This window comes from Homalodisca vitripennis, chromosome 2 (assembly GCF_021130785.1).
Source record: "Homalodisca vitripennis isolate AUS2020 chromosome 2, UT_GWSS_2.1, whole genome shotgun sequence".
NCBI lineage: Eukaryota > Metazoa > Arthropoda > Insecta > Hemiptera > Cicadellidae > Homalodisca > Homalodisca vitripennis.
The window spans coordinates 216,351,355-216,370,401 of record NC_060208.1 but is presented as its reverse complement, the minus strand read 5'-3'; the positions used below and the strand labels follow the sequence as shown (position 1 = coordinate 216,370,401).

At 31.2% G+C, this 19,047-nt stretch overlaps 1 protein-coding gene across 3 annotated transcripts; it reads left to right on the top strand.

The window, feature by feature from the left end:
- The first annotated feature begins 449 nt into the window (after positions 1–449).
- On the top strand, positions 450–18,671 carry LOC124355403 (procathepsin L-like). Of its 3 annotated transcripts, none has more exons than XM_046806530.1 (7): positions 450–554; positions 1,162–1,263; positions 2,027–2,179; positions 3,740–3,925; positions 4,058–4,249; positions 4,663–4,828; positions 18,446–18,671. In XM_046806530.1, exons 2-7 carry the CDS (start codon positions 1,168–1,170, stop codon positions 18,652–18,654), a joined length of 1,002 nt encoding a protein of 333 aa, XP_046662486.1. In that variant the 5' UTR covers positions 450–554; positions 1,162–1,167; the 3' UTR covers positions 18,655–18,671. The 3 variants fall into 3 exon arrangements, with proteins under 3 accessions (XP_046662486.1, XP_046662485.1, XP_046662488.1); XM_046806529.1 differs by lacking the exon at positions 18,446–18,671 and adding an exon at positions 4,923–5,186; XM_046806532.1 differs by lacking the exons at positions 450–554; positions 1,162–1,263; positions 2,027–2,179; ... (1 more) ...; positions 4,058–4,249; positions 4,663–4,828 and adding exons at positions 16,034–16,106; positions 17,265–17,450; positions 17,582–17,773; positions 18,186–18,351.
- Positions 18,672–19,047: the final 376 nt, after the last annotated feature.

Genomic DNA, 19,047 nt, shown 5'->3' with positions numbered 1-19,047 from the left:
TGTATAATTTCCAATAAGAAAAGAGCTTCAAGAATACAACCAGTCCTTGTTTCCAAATTGTACAATTATACAAATTTTTAGTTACATAAACTGCATGGTTCAAAGTAAAGTTGGCTATAATTGCCTTATAACGAAGGACACATTTCTACAAAAACAAGTACCTCAGTACGGTAATGGGTTTTTTCTCTGTTATTATTATAAGTGTTCTTTTAGCTATAGTTGTAAAATACCAAGAGTAAATTAATCTTCCTAGACAGTAGAGGAAATCTCAGAATTTGTGTATTTTCCAAGAATAACACTTCAGGCATACCTTAGCGAATCTATAGTGTATTACGCCCAGAGAATCCCGTTCTCACTTGTCAAGTCCGGTATATATAAAGAGCAAATTGGTGAAGTGCTCTTGACTGATGTATTTTCAAAGAATATCTAGGATTGTTCCATCGCACTCAAGATAATGCTCGGAGGCCGTTTGTCCGAAAACTCAATATAAAACGGACGCTCGACAAAATCCACTACACATCGCTCACCCAAACCTGAGGTCGTGACAGTTTACGGTAAGTGTTGGCTTCTTCATTGCACTATTCATACAGTATTTCTCTACAATATATCTAATGAAACTGTTACCTTTGTTTCTAGCTTTGTAAACTATTCATGAGGTATTCGACGAAAGAAATTATATTACGCACTAACTGAGATGAATTTATGTAATGGTACATTGGTGTATTTCTATAGTATATTTTATATAATTAAATTACCTGGCCTTCTAAGTATAACCCTAAACAGAATATACTTAATATAATATCATTACCTTTTATTATATGAGATATTATTATTAAATTTAAGTTATTCATGTATTTTACAAGAACAAACAATTTGTGTTAGCAATGTTCTTTAAGTTTTATGATAAATATAAAACTACTTTGATACAAAATGCACATGTATTCAAAATTTACTAGTTTTTCGAACCAACATTGAACGTTTTAAACTTTAAAGCTTTAAAAATATATATCTTTAAAACTTTAAAGTTTAAAACGTTATACAATAATTAAAAATACTAAGGTTTTGTTTACGACACCAATTGCGTATTATTTAGATCAATGGAATAAGATGATGGAGTGGCTGATATCTAATAACAAATTGAAGATCAAACTGTTTTTCCAGGTAACTATGAAACTCTTACTTATCTCTGCCCTGGTGGTCGTCGCCCTCTCTCATCCTCTGGAAGTGTCCGAGGAAGATCATGCCCAATGGGAACTGTTCAAGGTAATACAGAATATATTTAGACCACGAAGGTTATGTAGAATTGTATAGAACATAGTGAACTCTTCCCGAAAAAGCATGATTATGATCTCGTGTTTATAATCAGACGGAACTATACCTTGTTGAAAAGAGTTGGAGGATATACAGCTGTCTCCAACTGCAGTTAGATTATATTAATCAAATTATTAGAATTCACCATATTACTGTAACAGCACTATAGTAGTAGTAATTGCTATAGATTCATCGGATAGTTCAAAGTGAAATCAACTAGGTCTATATAAAATGTTTATGTTTAACAAAAGTAATGAAAACAGTAAACAATCACTAGACTAACAACATTATAGTATATAGCATAGTTATACATGGATTTGGTATGTCCTAATAATAAAAATACATGGTAACAAAATATTTATTATGTAGAATAATTTATACATTGTTTAAAAATAATACAAACATATATAATGTAAAAAATATATAATATATAAAAAATGATAAATGCTTATTTGATATAATATTTCCTTGAAACAAACTGTATAATTTTGTTTAACAAAAATTTGTATCAAATAAACATTTGTCATTCTTTTTAATTTTATTCTTTTTAATTTCTAAATATGTACGTTCCAATAAATCCACAAACGTTTGAAAATGGCCAACCTAAAATATTCTATTACTAATATAGACACTAAAATTTGTAAATGTATAGGTTAGATTATATTGAAATTTGTAACAGTTGATATTTCAAATCTAATAGACACTTACAATTTAGGTGGCCCACGAAAGAGAATACGATACACTAGAAGAAGAAGAGAACAGAAAGAATATTTTCCTTGGAAACCTGCAGTTTGTACGAGAGCACAATAAAAAGTTTGAAAATGGCGAAGTTTCTTTTGATGTTGAAATCAATAAATATTCCGATTTGGTAAGTAAATAAACACTCATAGGTTTACAACAAATAATGATATGTGATGTACTATATGATGATATAAGTCATATGTTAGACACTATTTTAATTAAATATATCGCAGGAACGTTTAAGGATTTCTCAATATATTGAAATATATTAAAACATTTTGTATACCGACGATATTTTAAATAATTTTCCTACGAAAATTTATATTTTTTAAATACCTTGCAGTTTTATTACTTAGATTTTTTATAAATTAAAAATTCCTATGAACATGAGAATAAAATAAAATATTTACGTTTTTAAATTATAAGAAAATTGCCTTTATTAAAGAGGTGGGGTTACGGCTATCAAGCCCTCTCTACCTCTCAAACTCATACCGTATACAATAAAAGTTACAATAGTATGATAAAATTGGGGTAAAATGTAACTTATAATTTATATAGAGAATAACAAAAATTGCTTTATATATATATATACAAAATGAAATATATATATATTGCTATATATTGCTATATATATATATATATATATATATATATATATATATATTGCTATATATTGCTATATATATATATATATATATATATTACAATAAATTTAAAACTTATAATACAAAAAAAAGTTGGTATGTGTTGTATGATATGTATATATACAATAAAATTCTATATGAAAAACAAGAAGCAAAGACCCATTGAATCACTTCAATGGGAGTTTAAGGGTTAAATGTTTTGTTTAATCGGCGAACCAGGGGACACTAAAAAATAACTGTAATAGTCACTGTGATTAGACGAAGATGACGTTCAAAAAGTCTAGAGGTATATTATCACCCTTGACTACCTCTCTGAAGTAAAATAGATTAAGTTTTACTAAGGACTAACATTTAGTCTAATTATTATTTTGTGGAAAATAAACATATATAATTACTGAACATAAATTGTAGGAATGGTTAATTCGGTTTGAATGTTGAGTCCAACCCGGCAGACAAAACAATAAATGGACGGAGAACTGAAATTGGACTCGGCAATCAAACACTTTTTTATATCTCGTACTCATATATTATCGTATTTCTTAGTAATACTCTTAAAATTCAGATCCTTTTTTGACAGCCACTCTGGACAATCACGTAAAATTGATTATCAAATGTGTGATATTCACTTATTTCCCCATTCCACGTATTCCTGCTGCACGGGTTTCCATACGACACTAAGCGGGATACTGGTTACCTTATTCTATGTTTATAAATTATCTAGCCTTTTAGTTTTTAAACGGAAAATAAATTTCGATTACACGATAGTCGGAACATTACAAATGCTCATGTTAATTTACAGGTCTGCAGTACTTACAATTACATTTAACTTAATGACACTAGAGTTTCTAAGATGAAATATATAAAATTAGTGTCTCTTTCTATGGAGATGAACCGACGTAAATCGCTTATCAAGTGTTTTAATATTGTTAGGGGTTTAAACCAGAAACTTTTGCTGTTTAATATTTTTATTATTCCCAAAAATACTTTGTCAATTATATTTACCTAGCAATGTGAAAATAATGAATTTTTCAATTCCCACACAGACCACCGAGGAGTTCGTGACCATGATGAATGGCTACAAGCGCCCAGAGGGACTTGAGAGGACTGGAGATGCCTTCGACAACTCAGAGAACGTCAGGCTTCCTAAGAACGTGGACTGGAGGAAGAAAGGAGCTGTCACTGAAGTCAAGGACCAAGGAATTTGTGGATCTTGCTGGGCTTTCAGTGCTGTAAGTCTTTGAGCTTTTATAAAAATATGTTCTATAGATTATTAGTGATATATTGAAATCTCAGCTATGCTAGTAACCAAACAGATATAAATATTTAATAAAACTGTTTTGAATTGACGTTGTGTTTACCAGACTGGAAGTCTCGAGGGTCAACATTACCTGAAGACTAAGAAGCTGGTGTCACTCAGTGAACAGAATCTTATGGACTGCTCAACTGCTGAAGGAAACAAAGGATGTCGCGGTGGTCTCATGGATAACGCTTTCATTTACGTGAAAAAGAACAAGGGCATTGACACAGAGGCATCTTACCCCTACGAGGGTAAAGTAAGTAAATAATCCAGCTTACTTCTTTATATAATTTAAATTATTTTTCCTGCCAAAAAACATCCTAAATTATTGTGCAAATGGATTATATACAAACTGATGGGATGTGGCTGTAATCGGTAAAAAATTGTTGGTATGTGTATTAGAAAAAAATAGTACGCTTGCTGGCTCTTAATACTATACATACATAATAAATATTGCTAAAATTCATATTTTATGCTTTTCTTACTTATTACTTTATTATAGTAGTGGAAAAAATGTTTAAGGGAATTTTTTAGTCTTGTGTGCGACAGTTCTAATGGCAACAGAACGTTTTGCTGTCAACCACGGCTTGTTTTACTTTCAGTGTTAACATTTAAATGTTAGATGCATCTAGCAAAACATTAAAACAAAAACCGTGTTTTTATTTACAGAGTGACACTTGCCGCTACGACCCCAAGAACAAGGGAGCCACCGACAATGGATATGTTGACATCACCTCAGGCAGCGAGAAGGCTCTGCAGAAGGCTGTGGCCACGGTTGGGCCGATCTCAGTCGCCATTGACGCTAACCACACGTCCTTTAAACACTACAAGAGTGGTAAGTTCATACTGCAGTAACTAACTCTACCTGTGAAAACTAGACTAACCGTGTATTTGTCCTCATAACGTAATGTGCTCACATTGTTGTCCAGGAGTGTACCAGAATCCCGATTGCTCTTCTTTAATTCTGGACCACGGTGTTCTGGCTGTTGGATACAGCTCAGCCAAGAAGGGCGGCGCCTACTGGCTGGTGAAGAACTCCTGGGGAAGTGACTGGGGCATGAACGGCTACGTCATGATGGCTAGGAACCACAATAACATGTGCGGTATTGCTACTGCCGCTAGCTATCCCAAGGTTTAATTATTTCCTTTGTGTAAGACATATGGACGAGCTATTAAACTTCCCTGAACATTGAGATCTTTGTTGTTTTTTAACCTTATATATTTATTATTATGCTTTATCTGTATTAACTATTCAAGCGAAAACTCTGGGTAGACATGCTAAATAGCTTTGCTTTTTACACTTTTAGACATACGATAAACATATTATAAAGTTTCGTTTTCAAACTCAAATACAATGAAGTTTGTAAGAATTCATCATAAAAATTAGTAATACCAATAATGTATAGTTCTAGGAAATGTTTGGAATTATTTATATTTTGAATTGGTAGTTTTGAAATTTTTATATAATGCATATGTTTTGGTTAAAATACCACAGGGAGTGAATATATCCTTCAATAACTATTTCATATCCTAAACCATGTGTGTATGAGGAATTAAACAGTAATATGTAATCATCAGAAATATGTGAGGGATTTGCCGCAGAACAACGTAAAGTTCTAAGTCCAAGGAATAGGACCATAACATCGTGTCTCAGAAATTGAAACGAGAAGACCTCTAAAAATTTAACTTGTGATTATTACGAGTGAATAAATTATTGATTTAACAGTTAACTAAATTTATAAAACCCCAGTAGGTTACATGATCCTGAAAGAAATAGATATACATTTGTCTTTATGTCTTTCACTCAATATCAGTTCTGTTTGTAGTATGTGTGTTTTAAATGTTGAAAAAGTTTGGAATAATACACGTTACATTATATACTTTGTTAATGTATTTATTATAGTGTAACACAGTTTACATATAACTTCTAGATTAAGAATAACATTAATTATCTTTTGGAAGTAACTACACAAAAATTATTTAATCTTTAAATGAAAAGTTTGAATTGTTGTTTTTGTTGTTGTTAATATTTAAAATGTTAATACGGTTATGAACATAGAATCTAATAAGATATTACGTATCGAAAATTATATACCGCATAGATATGGCTCTAACGATACAACTTAATAATAACGTACAATTTTATTAAACTTTGAATCCCTTAAATCCTTAAATAAGTAAGTAGTGCAATTCAAATAACCCTTATGAAAATAGTTATTTCAGCTGGAAAATATAACAATATTCAATAATTAACAAAAATACTACTACTAAAATTATTAAGTGGTTAAAATTTCTGTTATATTTTAGAACATACACGCCTCATTAACCTGAACACGGGATCTTCATGTACTTATACTATACATTAGCTTCATAAGTGTGTAATATTATTAGCATATTTTAACAGTCATTTAATTTTTATGTTAAATTTCTGTCAGTAATGACTTACCGTAAGGAGACCTTCAGTAATTAATTCGTCAAATTAGCATATTTCTCATTAAACTCCATAATTACCTTTTATAGTTTTCATATTCAAGAAAAGTAATGCTTTTAAAGAATACTGCATGGAAATCTCATATAAAAATTCCCGTGTTATAATGTTAGTTACCTTACTCCTCCGAAATGGCTTTACCGATTTTTACCAAATTCTATATGCATATTCAGTATGGCTGAGAATCAGGTAGTATCTATTTTTCATACCCCGAAGTGAAAAACGTGTGGTCCACCAATTTAATTTAGAACATTACAGTTTTAAAAACGCCTGCAAATTGGAAACTGAAAATACGTGACAGTTCCGTTTTTTACATAGCCAAAAATTAAATGTATATGGCGCTAATTTTTTTTACCTGTGTTTAAAATAAATTAACTTAAAGTTTCACTTTTCGATCACTTTATAATATAGTACATGTATGTGTACCTTGCGTCTTTTTTAAATTTTGTTGTTTCGTAGGCTTCAAACAATTTTAATCTTCTATCATTCAATTTTTAAATATGAGGAGTAATTAGTAAGTTAAGTAGTTTTCATTATTTATTGAACGTTACTTAAACTATTGCTTGTCTGTAAAATTAACTTGACTTTTTATTCAAACGACTGCGCTGAAATTTGACATGCAGACTCTTAAGGTCGCTGAGATGAATACATGCATATTCTTATTTCTAAAATCCCTCCAGGCTACGCCCCTCTAGTCTTTAAAGTAACAATATAATCTCTCTAAAATTCTTAAATATTAAGTAAAAGAGCATTTCTAATTTTATCAACTGCTATGTGTAAACATTGTTTATTATTTTAAATTTGTTTACATTCATAGTGAGTGAAAGTATTTTAAACGTCGTTTTAGATTTCAGCGATTAAGTAAGCACTTATCTATTTTACAAAATATCTCAAAACATAAGATGGTCAGAATTTGACACCAAAGATTCCATTTGAAGCAGTCGGCGAGAACTATGCTACATGAAAGTTCGCTGGACTGTGTTTTTAACCAAAGTATTAATACCAGCTCTAAATGTTCTAAAATATTAACAATGTTTTTCAGTTCAAAAGGATACAAACCGTAATGTCATTGTTACCGTACTTTTAGCTATGCATTTTAATTAAATATTAAATATTAGATCTAAAAGATAATGTTACTATCTAACAATTTAAATTAGAATAGCCATAAATATAAACTTTTAACGTATTTTCTTGATCGTGGCAACAAGGATAACTCAACATTGGCGTCGGAAATAAAATTCACTCAAACCAGTAGTGGTCATACACGTGCAACGCCTACTAAATTGCGTGAAAATAAGCGCGTAACTGCTAGAAGTGCAGATTTAAGAGACAAAGTAATCTGACATTAACTTTACATTTTAACACAACACTGTTTTAGGTAAAGGTTTAATAACATTAAACCTATATTATTTGTCTTTGACAAAAGTTGGGTTGATCAGAACAGAGGCAAAAGCAGCAACGCCTCTAAAACACCTTAATATCAAAGTAAATTAACAATTACCATAAATAAAACAGTTTAACAATTTTTTCTTGATCTTGGGAAGAAGGGAAATTTAACATTGTATGACAAAAAATATAATTCACACGTACCAGAAATCTTCATACAGGTTTGCACCGTCGGTTGTAGAAAAACATTCATGTAGAAGTTCGAGTGGGCAAACCATTCAGTTTGTTTTTGTTAGTTAAACATTGGCTAGCAAAAATATTTTAGAATCCATTGCGTTAAGGGATTCATGTTGTAATTAGTATGTAAATAATTGGTGAGAAAATTATACAATATTATTAACAATTATTTTTATACTTCACCTTGAAAAACATATGTTTTCCAGTATGTTATACATCTTCTACAACTTTATAACGACTTAAATTGTAGATATTAATATTCATATATCCAAGATGATATAAATTTGTTTTGATTAGTAACTTCCGAGTGAATGTTCAGTAAAATTTATTACTAGATTTAAAAACTATTAAATGTTATCAGTTTTGTCTTAAATAAAAATCACAGTTCTAAATAAAAATAATGGATTTATTTTAAACTTGGTAAATAAGTTCAATGTTTCAGAATTTTCCACAAAGAATTGATAAACCAATTAATAATTTTTAAAGGTCCTTTGGCAAGAAATAAAAATATTAATGAAATATATCAAACTAAAAATCAGAGCTCTCTTCTAAAATATAATAATAAGGTTTTCAAATAAAAATCAAATGCCATTTGGAAAAAACTAAAATAAAATTAACTTCTTAGTTCGCTCAAAATTCAAAATAAAAATTCAAACTTCTCTTTCCACTAGTTGTACCTTAACTTTCAAGTCTTTGTAATTCAGATACAACTCTCTCAAAAAATAATTAATGTTCAATTAATTTCAAATTAATAATTCACAATAAAACAGTTCAAATTAAATATTAATAAATTACTAAATTTCCAAATCTGAATTAAAGTTATTAACAAAGTTAAATTTTAATTCACTTTTCTTGCAAGTATGAACCAAATGTAACTTGTACGATTCTATTGTGCTCTATTGTTCATCGAGAATCAGTTATGCAGATTGCTCTGTAGTGTCTATGAATTTAATTTTTCCTCAAAATCCTCGCGGGAAAAAAATTAAAAACACGGCGCTACTGTAATCAACTTAAATCACGAAAATTACCAAAAGAAGGGCAAAAATTATGAGCTGGCAGTTATATACTTCCCCTTCCCAACAATTATGATGGACATCCGCGGTGTTCTCTCATCGCCCCAGCCATATCCAACCTGAGAACCATAGCCTTCTCTGAACTAATGTAACTGCAGAACAAGACAAGTTCTGATCAATTTAAGGCAGTGAACCGCCTTCCTAATAATTTCAAATTACCAGCAGTAACTTGCCGAAGGATTACATATTGGTTTTTATCCTAATTCCTCAAAATGTAATTTAAAATTAAATCCCAATATTTCTTTCTTAAAATTTTCATTCAAATTAAGTGTTAATTAAAAAATTAGTCAATGTAGCTTTAAAAACGCTAAACATTTCTAAATGGCTTATACTATTAGCATAGATAAAAAATATACGTAGAAATTTATTTAATTTAGAAATCTATGATTGATAACTACTGTTGTTTGTATAAATAGAAGAGTATGAAACTTCAACAGCGAAAGAGCAAAAACCAGATGTTTCTGAATATAGGCGATCGCGATCGCAATGAATTGGCAATAAGAAGATGATGATTGATGACTACACCAGGATGTATCCGATCAGTCAAACTCATGAGATATATATGACATTGTTTGATATTGTCTAGCATTAATATCAGGATAGGATGAATTTGCAAATGGAAACTAAATAAAATAACTTGTTGTATACATACTTTACAATACACTTAAATCAGTACCATAATAAAAAGTATCAAGATGGAGTAAATTGTGGTTCAAGAAATATTTTGAGAAATGTTCACTTTCAGCTAGAACAAATTATTAAAACAGAGAGATCACATAACACTTATCTCTTTATTCCTCAAATTCAATATCATCTCATACTTTGTTAGGCGTATTTCTTTATGTAACCATCAGAGTATGTCTCGAACCTCCGTTGAACCTAAGACCTGATCAGGTTCAATTTCTCCGCACGTATCGTCATTGATTCCTAGCGTATAAACTGTAGACCCGTTCAGATTTAAGTTGAGAGCACTTTCGCATCATCTAATTTTATTTTGTATGTTACTTAATGTCACATTAACACCAACACCTTTCTTATCTTTTGACATTTAAAGGTTTGTTGTTTAGACAATGTTTCAAATGGATAACGGTATAATCAGGTTCTTAAATTTTATAGATTAGTCATCTTAATATCAATAAAATCACAGACAACCATAATTACCTATATAATAATCTGACCCACCAAACACAGATTTTAACAATCAATGAGTACGTACATTCTTCACGAGATTAGGTAAACTTACCACTGGGGGTTATTGCACATTTTGAGTATGTCGGAGTAACTCTGATTTCAAAAAACAATCTATATTTAACGATGCCATACTATCTAATACCCTGCTACAAGATCAAAAATATACATATGTGGCTCTGAGAAGCCTACATTGGGCAAAACTCGTCTACATTTGACCGTTGTAATCTACTTATAGTATAACGTAGACGGTATAAACTTTTGTAGCACATTTTGGTTTACCTTGCTGTTCTAATCAATAAAATATATACATACGCATGTTAGAAAGTCCTATTCCGACCAAGAAGCGACTATTTTCCTATAATGCAAAATACATCCTGAACATAGAGTAAAAATTGAAAAAATTTAATTTACTGCTCTGGTTTTACGTCTTACTGTTTTTGAGATATTGTGCAGACTATTTCGACATAAACAGGGCCCAAATTCTTTTTAACTGACCTGACAAAGACGAGTGTGTTCACTGTCAATGGAAAACTGTTGAATTTAACTAAAAAGAATTTGGAATCGTCATTGCGAATTAATAATTAATCAGATTCTACAAGAAGAGATTGCTATCTTTACACTTGTAGTTCAAGTGAATTATATGTCCAACGCCGATGTAGATTTTATCTTGTTGCCACGATCAAGAAATTCTATTAGAATTGTATGTTTATAGCCTTTGTACACGTACATATACTTCATTATGAAGTGGTTTAACACTCACGCTTTAAGTTTATCCAGAAATTTATTTAAAGACAAATATACATGAAAACTTAGCGCCTTTAAAAATAATTTTGCTGTAAAAAGAAAACGTAACTGTTTTGTAATTGCAGTATATACTGTGAAGGCGCTTTGCCAAAATGTTATACTTTGCAGCGCCGTCTGGTGGTGAGTTACATCATTGAGCATAGTATATAAACCTCCTAAGTGGAAATATACATATACATATACATATATATTTGCATAATGATCGGTAAAATATTTTGTGAGTCTATAAAGGACATAGAGACAAAATTTACCTCTATCAGGTGATCATGTACAAGATTAAACGCAATAGCAAGGGAGGCTTTGCATTCGCCTCTGCCCGGCACATAGAACGACTTCCCATGGAGAGATACCCATTTAATTTAGACAAAGCGGAAACATTTTAAACACAAATTCCAAATTTCATTCGAAAAGTATAGGATGCACTGACGGACACGCACAAAGACAGAATACTTCAGTCGCCATCAACTAGTACCCGTGTTACGCTCTGTCAAAATTTGTATTGGCTAATTTTAAACCAATAACATAGATGTACTAACATTTTTTTGTCCATATAATGTACGCTAGCAGACACAAACACTTCACTGTGTCTGAAAAATCATGCAAATAAATAGAATGAATTGCAACGATTATGTACTAATGTTCAGGTGGCAGAACGTAATACCTCTGTTTTAGTGACACTGATCCTAGATGTAGGAACACTCTAATAAGTATATATGGGTGTTTACTATACTAGTTTGCGTTGTAGGCCTTACGAAAAATTGCAGCATTTTTAAAGCTTATGTGGTTACATTTGTTTTTAAGTAACTTTGCACAAATAAGTCATATTTCACCAATAAAATTACATTTACCTTAACCTTCTAGTTACACTTGAAATAGCAATGCACTCTTTATAGTGAAGAGTTCACATATATACTAAAAACCACCGTGAATAATGCTCATGGACTAGTAAAACCACGATATGATATTAATGTCTTCAGGTTTTAGAAATCATCTACGTATATTTCCAATGGAGTCTCTAGTTAGGACCCAAACAAATATGTTAAAGTCCAAGTTAGTTACAACATTCTTTATTTAATTTTAATGTGTATAATTTTCTTCTTGACGTTCTTTTATTAAAAGAGAAATTGTTCTTCTGTTTTTGAGTCACACATGAGTGAAGATCCCTCCTTCGCTTTAACTGGGTTTGTTTATTATTAAAATTGTTTTAGTATCTGCCTATTGAGCTACAATTAGCTCATTCTTGCTATATTCGTAATATTTATTCTTTTCTTTATATATTGTTACGAAATATTTGTAATGGTGATAGTTAAATAAATAAATCTAATTGGTTCTGATCGTATAACCGTACTACTTTTTTATATTTAAGAAGTACAAGATTAGTTTCATAAAATAGTTAGAGTATTGACTTTTTTTAAGTCACTGATATTGAATAAGTTTTTAATTTATATATGCAATAAATTTATTTATGTATTATATATATATATATATATATATATGTATATGTAATATTCATATGTTTGATGGAGCCTTGAACAATCTTCGCATGAAAATGACAGGTTATCGTTATATTTGAATACACGGAGACGACAAGCCCCTCGCTGTTCATTCCAGAGAACACAATCATGAAACAAACTACAAAATTGCTGTAAATCAAAAGGCAATATTAACGTAGCTACCCACTAGAACGTAAATATATCTATATTTCATTTGAGAAGGAGTGAAACTGCTCATCAAATTTTATAATGAAAATTTTCTTTCTCTTCTAACCATCATTATTGTATAAAAAGTATTTGTTTTTAATTTTCAAAATTCTTAGTAAAAAATCAGCTGTGATCTATTTTTCCCGGTTTATTATTCAATCACAGTGATGTTTTCTTGTTTATATTTTTAAGTTGGTTTTATTATATCATATTTGCAAATTTTCCCACAAATATCGTCGCAAAAAAGTACGCTAAATCGTACGCAAATTCGTAAAGTGTATACTAATATTTGGCTCTTTATTCATTTTAGAAAATAAATCGTTTATATTTATACATATATTAAAATAAACGTATCATTGTACAAAGTCCCTTTAAAAGAAGAAAAAAGACTTCTTATTTAATATTTAGAACTTTCTCGTCATCAAAAATGTACAAACTAAGTAAAATTATATTACATTTGTTTTACTTTGCACCTTTTTGATGATGCCAAGTGTCAAAATATTAAAGGAAATAATACTGCCAGATAATCAAATTTACTTTTGAACTTAAAAAAGTTGATTAATAATGAATTTTAAATCCATTAAATAATATTTAAATACATGTTATGGCAACAAATTAGTAATGTAGGAATTATTAGGATTTCCAAACTACACAACTTGTATGATACAATGTACAACTTCTAGAGCTCAATTGTGGTTTTTTATGTGCTGTTTTTATAAGTGTTTTGATAGCAATAATGGTAAAATAACCAAAGCGTTTCTTCATTGATAACAGAGCGTATGTTAGATCCTGTACATTCCAATTCCCAACAATTGGGATATACCTTATTGAACATATGAAGAATCCCGTACTCACTTGAAAGGTCCGGTATAGATAAAGGTGCACTAGAAAAATAGTTTCACAGATTATCTGGGAATGTTCCATCGCACTCAAGATAATTCTTGGAAACCTTCTGTCCCAAAACTGTATATAAAACGGACGCTCGACAAAATCCACACTACACATCGTTCACACAGTGCTGAGCTCGAGACAGTTTACGGTAAGTGTGGCTGATGTCTTTATCACGTTTTTCATTCAGTATTTCCACATGGCAAAAATCGAATAAATTTTTCTGTTTGTAAATCTTTCATAAACTAATATTCAGAAGAAAATTTAATTGATCTACTGTATAAATATAGATACATACATTGGTATCTATCTATATCCAATATATTAACTAAATTGTATTCCACCCTATGAAGCCTTTAAATAATACTATCTATTTTATTAATTTTGAAAAGCATTATTAAATTAAATTAAATATATTAAAAATCATTGTTAAATGTTACAGAACATACACCTAAAATGTTATGAAATAGTTAAATTATAAATTTATATAACTTTATTAGGTTGTTGTTACCTCTGAATTTTACAGAAAAGGATTAGTAACAATGTATCTACGGTTTGTGGTAAATATAAAACTAACTTGATAATGGATTTAAACTGAATCTGGGTTGAAATTTGAATTTGATTTGCTTTAGGTTTCAGATCCAATAATAAAAATGGATATACAATTTAATAAAATTAATTTTTTCATATTTATTTAAAATATACATACTTTGATCAAAGGAAAATTTGCTATTATCTATTAAAACGTTCAAAATCAAGTGCCTGTTTCAGGTAACTATGAAACTCTTACTTCTCTCTGCCCTGGTGGCCGTCACCCTCTCCCATCCTCTGGAAGTGTCCGAGGAAGATCATGCCCAATGGGAACTGTTCAAGGTAACATGGAATTTATATAGATCATAAGAATACCAATTCTTGTAATAATAAATTCGTGATAATGACGAAAACATGATAACGACCTTAAATTAGATAGAGATACATAACTCGTAACCACACTGGGAAGATGGTTAGCTGTCTGTAACTGTGGTTAGTCTACACTAATTACCTCAGTAAATGACTTAACAATACTAGGTAACAGTACTTTGCTACTTTCTTTAGAATCATAAAATATAATCTCAGTTAATAATCTAAGCTAATAAATATTGTTTACATGCTATTTAATAAGTGTAGTGAAAAAGTTAACAACTAATAACAGCATTTGTACTACTATATGTATCAAACGGTTAAATGAAATAAAATCTGTTTGTGTGGTAAATATAAAATACGTGTAGTAAAATATGTTGTTTAATAATAAATAATTAAATAAAATTAAAAAAATTACCAACATAGATGTTCATGAAATTTGTTATTCTTTTATTTGTTATTTAACACTTTTTATTTTTATTGTGAAACGTTTGCTTGTACAGCTTGTTTCAACGAAACAATGCATCAAATACGAGTATATTCCTATTTTATTTGCGCATATTCTAGTATAATAACTTAATATAATTTCCAATCAAGACCTGAAAAGTCAAAAATTGTACTATTAAAACTATATTCAATTAATTACTGGTGAGGGAACTAAACATGATATTTAATCTCAAATTTTGCTATATTACAGTATTTAATATTTCATATCTAATACAAACATCTCATCTAGGTGGCCCACGAAAGAGAGTACGTTACACAAGAAGAGGAACTGAAGAGAATGACTATTTTCCTGGAAAATCTGAAGTTTGTACGAGAACACAATGAAAAGTTTGGAAAGGGCGAAGTTTCTTTTGATGTGGAAATCAATAAATTTTCGGATTTGGTAAGTAAATAAACACCCATAGGCCTAAACCAAATGATACTGAGATACAGTGAAACTCATAGATATGATTCTATACATTACACTCTCTTCTTGTATTCATATCTAATAAACTTTTTCTATTTATTTGTTGTATTTAGATTATAATTTAAATGTATAACTTAGGTTAATGCAGAAACTGCCCGTGAAACAATACTTTTATGCACAACGCAGGTATTGCAGCGTCTGGTATCTGACGCTGTCTGAAACTTGACTCCTGGAATCTGAAGTCATATTTCTTCTGAAGCGATCCAAAGATTGTCACCGACGAAGAAGCTCATAACGAAATCTTTTAGAATTGAGAGACACTTATACATAGGCGAAGTGGCAAACTCATTTTCTTATCAGGTGCACAATTGAATTCACTATGATGTCTCTGATATGATCTCTTAGCAAGGCGGAATAACCGAACCTTTCATACACAACGCAGAAAATGTAGGAAGTTTGTACGAGAACACAATGAAAAGTTTGGAAAGGGCGAAGTTTCTTTTGATGTGGAAATCAATAAATTTTCGGATTTGGTAAGTAAATAAAACACCCATAGGCCTAAACCAAATGATACTGAGATACAGTGAAACTCATAGATATGATTCTATACATTACACTCTCTTCTTGTATTCATATCTAATAAACTTTTTCTATTTATTTGTTGTATTTAGATTATAATTTAAATGTATAACTTAGGTTAATGCAGAAACTGCCCGTGAAACAATACTTTTATGCACAACGCAGGTATTGCAGCGTCTGGTATCTGACGCTGTCTGAAACTTGACTCCTGGAATCTGAAGTCATATTTCTTCTGAAGCGATCCAAAGAATGTCACCGACGAAGAAGCTCATAACGAAATCTTTTAGAATTCAGAGACACTTATACATAAGCGAAGTGGCAAACTCATTTTCTTATCAGGTGCACAATTGAATTCACTATGATGTCTCTGATACGATCTCTTAGCAAGGCGGAATAACCGAACCTTTCATACACAACGCAGAAAATGTAGGAAGTGTTAATTCGGTTTGAATGCCGAATCAAATTCGGCAGAAAACAAAAATAAATAAAAGGAAGCTAAACTGGAATTGGACTCGGCAATCAAAGACTTTTATATATCTCGCACTCATATACTACCGTATTTCTTCGTAATACTCTTAATATTAAGATACTTTTTGACAGCCACTCTGGAACATCATGTAAAATCGTTCATCAAATTATCATACATTCACTTATTTCCCCATTCCATGTATTCCTGATGCACGGATACAGAGACCATACAGAGAAACTAAGCGGGATACTGGTTACCTTATTCAACGTTATTTAATTATCTAGCCATCAGTTTGTAACGGAAAATAAATTTAGATTGCACGATATTACGCACATTTCAAATTTTCATGTTAAGGTATAGGTCAACAGTACTTAAAAAATACAATATAAGTGTTTTGTTTATTTTAAGGATAAATTTCTTTTTATACATATCAAAAAGCGTACACAATCAACTGTATTTTCACGGTACATTTACCTTAATGACAATAGAGCGCTTATCAAGCGTTTTAATATTGTTATGAATAACTAAACCAATAAAAAACTTTGCAGTTTAATATTTTTATGTATTACCCAAAAAATATAATGTCAATTAAATTGCCCAAGTAATGGGCATATAATAAGAATTCTTTTCTATTCCCACACAGACCACCGAGGAGTTCGTTACCATGATGAATGGCTACAATCGCCCAGAGGGACGCGAGAGGACTGGAGATGCCTTCGACGACTCAGAGAACGTCAGGCTCCCTAAGAACGTGGACTGGAGGAAGAAAGGAGCTGTCACTGAAGTCAAGGACCAAGGACTTTGTGGATCTTGCTGGGCTTTCAGTGCTGTAAGTCTTTGAACGGCCATAAAATATTTAATATAGATTATTAGAAATATATTGAAATCTCAGCTATACGAGTAAGCAAATATATTTAAATATCTATTAAAACTGTTTTGAAGTGACGTTGTGTTAAACAGACTGGAAGTCTCGAGGGTCAACACTACCTGAAGACTAAGAAGCTGGTGTCACTCAGTGAACAGAATCTTATGGACTGCTCAACTGCTGAAGGAAACGAAGGATGTCACGGTGGTCTCATGGATAATGCTTTCATTTACGTGAAAAAGAACAAGGGCATTGACACAGAGGCATCTTACCCCTACGAGGCTAAAGTACGTAAATAATGCAGCTTATTTATTTACTCGTATAAAATTTAAATTATTTGTCCTGCCAAAAATCATCCTAATATATTGTGCTAATGGCTTTTATACAAACTGATTGGATGTGACTGGAATCAGTCAAAATTTGTTAATAAGTGTTGTAGAATAAAAATAACAAGTTTTTTTAATGAACATACATGAAGAATTTTATCAAATTGGTAGTTTTATGTTTTTTTACGTATTACTTCATTATAACTGTGAAATAAAACTTTTTAATTGATTTTGCAGTCTTGCAGTATGCAACATTCCTAAAGGTAACAGAAGATGTTGCTGTCACCACAGTTTGTCTTACTGTCATTGCTAACACTGGAATGTCAGATGCATCTAGCAAAACATTAAAACAAAAACGTGTTTTTATTTACAGAGTGATACTTGCCGCTACGACCCCAAGAACAAGGGAGCCACCGACAATGGATATGTTGACATCACCTCAGGCAGCGAGAAGGCTCTCCAGAAGGCTGTGGCCACGGTTGGGCCGATCTCAGTCGCCATTCTGGCTAACCACACTTCCTTTAAACACTACAAGAGCGGTAAGTTCATACTGCAGTAACTAACTCCGCCTGTGACAACTCGACTAACCTTGTAATTGTCCTCGTCACGTAATGTGCTCTCATTGTTGTCCAGGAGTGTACAAGGATCCCGACTGTTCTTCTATAGTTCTGGACCACGGAGTTCTGGCTGTTGGCTACGGCTCAGCCAAGAAAGGCGGCGCCTACTGGCTGGTGAAGAACTCCTGGGGAAGTAACTGGGGCATGAACGGCTACGTCATGATGGCCAGGAACTTCCACAACATGTGCGGTATCGCCACAATGGCCAGCTATCCTAAAGTTTAATCACTTCCTTTGTGTACGACATATGGACGAGATATTAAACTTACCTGAGCATTGAGATCTTAGTTATGTTTTAACCTTGTATAATTATAATATAGTTCCTTCAAAAGTGTCACATCTCAAAATGTTTCCATTCGGATTTTTCGATTGGGCAGACTGCAAAAGATTTTTTTTTTTTCACTGCAAAAACGTCTCTAACCTAATTTCACCTCTTACCGCCAGGAGGCACTAGTGTCACTTTTCTTCTAGTACGTTCTAGATTAGGTTATACCTGCAAGGATGTTGAGTAATGATAGCAGTTTCAGAGTGAGATGCCACTAGTTTTCAGCAAAAGTGACATTTTTACAGAAAAGTAACCATAAATCTTTAGATTTTAGTTTAGTTATATATTATAAG